The following is a 7763-nucleotide window of genomic DNA, read 5'->3' on the forward strand; positions in this document are numbered from 1 at the left end:
GCATTACAGCATTTGTCTGTCAAAAAGCACAAAGCTGCTGAAAGACACCCATATGAATACCTTCTGTAGGTTTCGTACGACTTCGTTTTTTTTTGCATCTCACGCAGTTTCATCTTCAACTTTAAATGGTGTTGTGGATGAGCAGTTCAGCCTCCGAGACCCACGAAACTAGGCCATACATTTGCGATGTTTTGATATGCGGCTGTTCCGCAGTCTCATCTCCGTGGTTTGCACTTCCCCAGCGGAGAGTTTCCTCTTGCCAGATCTAATCAGAGTGATGGGCTACCTTGTTTTACGCCGCAGTTCGCGAAAAATCGTGGGATTTGTGTTGGGTTACGTTTTTACTCTCCGTTTTCGTCGTGGTGTTCCTCCGTCCACATTTCCGGTCAGTGTTTTTATTCTGCCGAGGGCGAGCGGCGCGTGGTCTGTTACCGCAGCGCGAGAGATACCGTCTGCCAGAGGAGAAGGGTCGAGGAAATTGAACAGCAGGGCACATGAGATACCACGTGCAGCAGCTCTGGCAGGGATCCCATCACCGAAGAGATGTCACCTCTGGAAAGTGATGAAACGTCTGATGCGTGCATCATCACAACTGTGCCGTCACTGACGGCCGTGGGGGCTGAGGTTCGGTGATTGTCACGCGGTAGAGGACAAGTGACTTAAGTGCGAGCAGTGACATTTTCGATGACGGACACCCGACATTGCATTTGTGTTGTGATCTTGACACTGTACTATGACCGCTGCCCGGGAGATGACACGTGGAATGAGTGTGTCACGGAGGTAGCGACGGTTAAACACAATTGAACCTGGGGCACCAGGGTGTCGGGTTGGCTCACTTATTCATCGTCCAGTGGCAGTATTTGTAGTGCCTGTGTTACCGAAGCGAGCAGAGCGTTGGTGCCCGGAGCTGGGTTGGTTGTGACGCAAGAGGCGAAACATGAAGCGGCTTTGACACCTAAGGTGTCAAAGCCGTCAAAGCCAGGTGTCAAAGCGTGTCGAAAGCCAGGTGTCAACTGCGTGACACCGGAGGTGTCTCACGCAGTTGCTTTTGCTGGCATTGGCTGCCCGGTTGTTGTACCACAGACACGCAAGTCCTGATTACCCGTTAGGAGCCGCTGTTGGTCGATATTTGCCACTTCTAACCACTGGCATGGTGCATGTCACAGGGCGACTGCTGAGTGGCGCGCGGGATTTACTCGATGTGACCACACGGCCCGCTAGCAGCGCCTTTCATGCCGTAGGAATCTTCAGCCGATACGTGACCTTGACCTTGAAGACCTTGATGACCTTGTCAGATGACCTTGAACCCTGTTGAAATCGGCGGTCAGTGAGTCCCGCCCACGCCCTGCACGCCGTCGGCCCCTGGCCGGCTTTGTTACTGGACGCGTAGATTGACCATAGAAGACCAGCGTAGATTGACGGGGCTGTTCCTCTGACGGCAGCAGCGTAATCAAACTGCTGTCAAGCAAACATCTTTTACCCCTGAAATCACCGCGATCATATTTCATGGGAACTGCGCGGCCGATTTTTTAGAAGAAAAGCGAGGGAGACGGTTGAGAAAAATCATGGTGAACGCGTGGGTTTCGTACAGTTGGCGTTATGAGGACATATTTTTTGTGGTCGTATTGGGCGATATGACTTACATTCATAACATGCACTTGATGTGTTGGGCCACGGAACACGCTACGAAAAGGTATGCCCCAGACCTTGACGAAATGTGACATTCCGCCTATGGCATTGCTTGGAAGAAGTGCCTTTCATAATTTTGATACCCCTTTCCAATCTTTTTGCTACCAGTTGTAACGCATTGGTTTTTTATGACATAGCCCATGTATCACACTTTCATGTTCCGTTTGTGCTTGCCTCTGGACGTGCGGCGTTTTGGCCAGCTCAGCCGTAACAGTCGGCTCTCGCGGCAGCACGTCATGCATGAATTCCCCTCTGCCGGCCGATAGCATGCCAGACACATTCAGCACAGCCAGCCCTCGTTGGCTCTGTTGACGTTATTTTCCCGGCGGCGGGCGGGGGAGGCCAGGATGCTCGCCGTTCGTGGTAGGCAGCCAATATCGTCACAGCCGTTTGTCTCCTCCCGCTGCCATTCGCCGTCTCTCTCTCTCTCTCTCTCTCTCTCTCTCTCTCTCTCTCTCTCTCTCTCTCTCCTCTCTCTCTCTCTCTCTCTCTCTCTCTCTCTCTCTCTCTCTCTCTCTCTCTCTCTCTCTCTCTCTCTCTTCTCTGTCTCTGTCTCTGTCTCTGTCTCTGTCTCTGTCTCTGTCTCGTCTCTGTCTCTGTCTCTGTCTCTGTCTTGTCTCTCTGTCTCTGTCTCTGTCTCTGTCTCTGTCTCTGTCTCTGTCTCTGTCTCGGTCTCTGTCTCTCTGTCTCTGTGTCTGTCTCTGTCTATGTCTCTGTCTCGGTCTCTGTCTCTGTCTCTGTCTGTCTCTGTCTCTGTCTCTGTCTATGTCTCTGTCTCTCTAGGTCTTGTCTCTGTCTCTGTCTCTGTCTCGGTATCTGTCTCTGTCTCTGTCTCTGTCTCTGTCTCTGTCTCTGTCTCTGTCTCTGTCTTGTCTCTGTCTCTGTCTCTGTCTCTGTCTCTGTCTCGTCTCTGCTCTGTCTTGTCTCTGTCTCTGTCTCTGTCTCTGTCTGTCTCTGTCTATGTCTCGGTCTCTGTCTCTGTCTCTGTCTCTGTCTCGTCTCTGTCTCTGTCTCTGTCTATGTCTCTGTTCTCTGTCTCTGTCTCTCTCTCTCTCTCTCTCTCTCTCTCTCTCTCTCTCTCTCTCTCTCTCTCTCTCTCTCTATCTCTCTCTCTCTCCTCTCTCTCTCTCTCTCCCTCTCGCTCTCGCTCTCGCCCTCTCGCTCTTCGCTCTCGCTCTCGCTCTCGCCTCTCGCTCTCGCTCTTCGCTCTCGCTCTCGCTCTAGCTCTCTTTCTTCTCGCTCTCGCTCTCGCCTCTCGCTCTCGCTCTCGCTCTCTTCTCTTTCTTTCTCCGTCTCCGTCTCCATCTCGGGTCTCTGTCGCTCTGTCCATCGTTCTCTGTTCTTACACTCCCCCTCCCTCCCTCCTCCTTTGTATCTTCTTCTTCTTCTGCCTTTTTGTTTTCCTGCGTCCTCCCTCCATCTTCCTCCCTTGAGCCTTTCCCTCCACTTCCTTTATTATGCTCATCCATCGATCTCCGCCACCGCCTACCGTCCCGCCGCACCGACCGCCCCCGCTCCCGCGAGACACTGAACTGTTCACCGCGTCCCCCGCGCGGACGAGCCGCGCCACGGCTGACCGGCGTGACTAGGGCTGTTGTGTCGTATCTGCCAGCCCCATTACCTGCAGGCGACGCCGCCGGCGCGGCCGACGTTCACGTCGGGAGAGCTGTCGCCGTGGGCGGGCGGCAGCGGCTCCGGGCCGCCTGCTGCCGACACGTGATTAAGTCGCATCACCACTGTAATGCCAATTGCGGTACGATGAGATGTCTTAAGCGGAACCTCACCAGTGCATTGAAGGGTTGAAGTCCCATGAGGCGGCTCCGTCCGCGGCGCCGTGCGAGGTCTACTGTGACCCGCTGGCTGTCCTGCTGGCCGTGATCTCTTCTGAGACTCATGCCAGGCGCCAGCATCCTCCCCCGGGTTCGATTTGGCGGGGCGGAGAGAGGCGTGTGTTTGTCGTGCCTCTCTCCCCCCCCCCCCCCGTTGATGTCGTGTAATGGCTTGGTAACCCGCAGCAGGCGGTTTCGAACTGGGGCGGGTGGATTCCCTCCCCATTTCTCGCTGTTGTCATTTCTGTCATGCACCTGTGTGTATCTCTTTTGGCTGTGCTTTGCTCCACATCTGCTCCAGAACGTATGCACCCTTTCTATCTTATTTTCTCTCTTGCCCCACCCGTTTTTGCCACACTCACCTCTTCCAATCACCTCGTTCCACCCTCCTTTCCGCTTCTCTCTCGCCTCCCTTCCGCCACGCCGCTTTCTCCTCTCTCGCCGCTCCCTTCTACTGAAGCCGAGCGCCCCTGCTGACCGTCGGCCGCGGACGGCCATCCGCTCGCCGCAGGCAGCTGGCGGCGGAGGGCCGCTACAGTCCGGCGGCGCTCTCCGCCCTGGCGCACCCCGACTCGGAGCAGTTCGAGCCGGAGCTGTACGTGGCGCTGCTGCGTCACATCTGCCGCCACGAGCCGGAGCAAGGCGCCGTGCTCGTCTTTCTCTCCGGCTGGGACGAGATCGGCAAGGTGCACAAGGCGTTGAGCGGCGACCCCGTGCTCGGAGACGGTGAGTGTGCCGCCTGGGACACAGGGACCCGGTACTCGGAGGCGGTGAATGCGCCGTCTGGGACGCGGGGAACCAGTATTCGGAGACGGTGAGTGTGCCGCCTGGGGCGCAGGGACCCGGTACTTGGAGACGGTGAGTGTGCCGTCTGGCGCACAGGGAACCGGTACTCGGAGACGGTGAGTCGCCGTCTGGGGCGCAGGGAACCGGTACTCGGAGGCGGCGAGTCTGCCGTCTGGGGCGCAGGGGCCCGGTACTCGGAGACGGTGAGAGTGTGCCGTCTGGGGCGCAGGGAACCGGTACTCGGAGACGGTGAGTCTGCCGTCTGGGGAGAATGCCGAATCGTGTGTGGTGACGAGGGTCCGGGCAGCGTCCGTCCTCGCTCGGCTTGCCGTATTCGCGCGGGCGTCGTCACATTACGTGTCAGCTGTCGCAAGGTTAGGCCCGTTTAGGGGATACGTATCGACACCATTCAGTTCGGCACGCTTCGCGGTCAGACTTCTGCCCTACGCCAATGAAGCCGTGCTCCGCGACTTTTGGCCTGTTTTTCGACCGAGCCGTCTCTGGCCGGTCCCTCGACGCACCGGCCCGGACTGGTCCACCAGATCTCAGTCACCCGCCACGGAACGTCCAGCAGGAGCCCAGCGGACCAGAGCCGGCTGGGTCACCCCCATCCCGTTGTCGTCGCTGACAGCCCCGCCGGTCCAGCCTCGTACTGCTGTTCTCGCTGACAGCCCCGCCGGTCCGGCCTCTTCTCCCTGTCTTCGCTGACAGACACGCCGGACCGGCCTCGTCCCGCTGTCCTCGCTGACAGCCCCGCCGGTCTGGCCTCGCCCTGCTGTCCTCGCTGACAGCCCCACCGGTCCGGCCTCTTCTCCCTATCTTCGCTGACAGACCCGCCGGACCGGCCTCGTCCCCACTGTCCCTCGCTGACGGGCCGGCCACGCCAGCATATTGTCTCCCCCTGACGCACCCACCAGATGGGCCATGCTGACCAACGGAGTCGGCATGCGTATCATCTCTCGCTTCTACGCCTTCCGGACCAGCCGCGCCGGTGCCCGCCCGCCTGCACGTCCGCGCAGGCTCGCTACAAACCCCGGGGCATAAGCCGGACACAGCGCAGCCCTGGCGACCCCCTGGGAGTGGGCAGCCGGCCGAGACGGACGGACACGTCGCTCGTCAGCCGCCGCCGTCAAGCCGTCCGGTCCGGTCCGGCCGGCCGGCGGCGTGACGTGGCGCGCTCGCCCCGTCCGGCCGAGGGAAGTGTCCGCCGGGTGGAGCGGCCCCCTGCTGACCGACGGCGCGCCGGCGATGCTGATTGGCGCGTCCGATGGGACGTCAGTCACGGCGCGGCTCCGGTCCGGCCGGCCGTGGCGCCGTGTCGCCGCGGCTCGGACGGCCGAGCCGGGACTGTCCAGCGCTGACGAGGTGGACTCGTGTGCGGGAATTAGGCCAGCGCTGAATGAATAACTTCTGCTGAACTCGCGGCGGATTCGAGATCTTTGAGTTTCTCCATGGACCGTGAGCTAACTTTGGTCTGTAGAGGGAAACGGAGGTAGGGGAGGGGGAGGGGAGGGAGCTTACTCTGCGGCCCCACGGAAACAGATGCGTCTTGACGCCGTGCGACGCTTCATGACTGTCCCGTGCATTTCTTTACATGCGGCCGAACATGCTGACTGGAGGACAGGGTGGTCTCTCGATGTAACTGCCCGTTACACGGGCTGCCTTTTTATAGCGATTCGATTTGGATTGACTTGCAGTGGGTCTGCTTCTGGTCCGTAGCTTCGCAGCTCGCTCCCTGTTGAAATTTGTCACATCACGCTATTACCACTCCTATGTGTACACTGCACTCAGTGACGTAGAGCTCTACGACCAATAAGTGCATGGCATATCCTTCGGCGAATTGTAGACCACGCCCAACAAAGCCGAAGCTTCAACGTCGCTGAACAAAGACATCTGAAAAGGCTGCGTCCTGTCATCCGACGAGCCGCGGGCGTCTGACCGGACCGGCGGCTGCCCGTTGTCAGCGGACCCCGTTGTCCCGCCACTGCTTCTTACCCAGGATCAGCGGGAGCGCTACACAACCTGCTACCGGGCTTGGTCCGGCGGTGGAACTCTGCCTGATTTGTGACCATGCCCGGACGGCAGTGGAAGTCTTTCTGATCTGCCGCCGTGTCCTGTCCGACTGTGGAACTGTTCCTGATCTGCCACCGTGTCCTGACGGCAGTGGAACGCTTCCTGATCTGCCACCGTGCCCTGTCCGACAGCCGAGCGCTTCCTGATCCTGCCGCTGCACTCGATGATGCCGACGATCGAGCAGCGTGAGGTGTTCGAGCGCCCGCCGCCCGGCCGGCGCAAGGATCATCATCGCCACCAACATCGCCGAGACGTCCATCACCATCGACGACGTGGTGTTCGTCATCGACGGCGGCAAGGTCAAGATGAAGAACGTCGACAAGAACACTGGCTGCATGTGAGTGGTGATGCGTGATGGAGAGGGGGGGGGGGGGGGGGGAGGAGCGAGGCAATAGTGAACGCTTGTCCGGAGCCCATGCTGCTGGCTAGTCTTGGTAACTAGAAGCCAAGCACTTGCTGAGAATGTGTGCATGAGTTTCTGAGTGCGTTCAGTTAAAGCCGTGCCGACATGAACTAGCCCATGTATCAGTCGGTGTATTCAGCCGTAGCCGGGGCGACATCTTCTGTCTGCCTGTAAGCCAGTTCTTTCCTGGGCTCCTTCAGTTCCTCCCGTTACGAGCTCAGTTTCAGTGGTCCTGACGTCGCTGTGAGAGCGCGCGCCGGCCGCGCTCGCGTCTCCAGGCCGCCCTTCAGACCGAGCGGCGCTCCCCCGTGTGTGACGCCGCCCGTGATTGGTGCCCGTAGGACGCTGATGCCGGAGTGGGTGAGCAAGGCTAACTCCCGGCAGCGCCGCGGCAGAGCTGGACGGTGAGTGACACTGGGCGGCCCGGGGAGTGACACTCGGTGGCCCGGGGAGTGACTCCCAGTGGCTCGGGGAGTGACACTCAGCGGCCCGGGGAGTGACATTCGGCGGCCTGGGGAGTGACACTCGGCGGCCCGCGGAGTGACACTCGGCGGCCCGGGGAGTGACACTCGGCGGCTTGGGGAGTGACACTCGGCGGCCCGGGGAGTGACGCTCGGTGGCCTGGGGAGTAACGCTCGGCGGTCCGGGGAATGTCACTAGGCGGCCCGGGAGTGACGATCGGCGGCCCGGGGAATGTCCACTCGGTGGCTCGGGGAATGACACTCGACGGCTCGGGGAGTGACGCTCGGCGGCCCGCGGAGTGACACTCGGCGGACCGGGCACGCGCGACACTCCACTCCTGGTGTCACTTGCAGCTCACATCCGACGTAGTTGTGTGCGGACGTGACTGCGCAGAGACTGCTAGACTAGAAGGTTTTATTTTCTCGAGCGAGTTAAAATGCCCGCCCTTGGGTTGTCCGTCCCGGTAGCTGAGTTGGATGGAGGGCGTACCCTCCGATTCCCCCACAGCAACAGCCGCAAAG

The 7763-nt window shown here is 59.8% G+C and overlaps 1 protein-coding gene across 1 annotated transcript in view; it reads left to right on the top strand.

The window, feature by feature from the left end:
- The window catches only part of LOC119110045 (ATP-dependent DNA/RNA helicase DHX36-like), a gene marked incomplete at its 3' end in the record, with an annotated part of 62113 nt that overhangs the window by 7672 nt on the left and 46678 nt on the right, over positions 1-7763 (top strand). The window contains 4 exon segments of the mRNA XM_037233789.1: positions 4030-4250; positions 6509-6600; positions 6602-6714; positions 7122-7184. Coding sequence (XP_037089684.1) covers positions 4030-4250; positions 6509-6600; positions 6602-6714; positions 7122-7184 — 489 coding nt within the window.

The sequence above is a fragment of the Pollicipes pollicipes genome, unplaced genomic scaffold (genome assembly GCF_011947565.3).
Source record: "Pollicipes pollicipes isolate AB1234 unplaced genomic scaffold, Ppol_2.1 Scaffold_7231;HRSCAF=8579_pilon_pilon_pilon, whole genome shotgun sequence".
NCBI classification, from domain to species: Eukaryota; Metazoa; Arthropoda; class Thecostraca; order Pollicipedomorpha; family Pollicipedidae; genus Pollicipes; species Pollicipes pollicipes.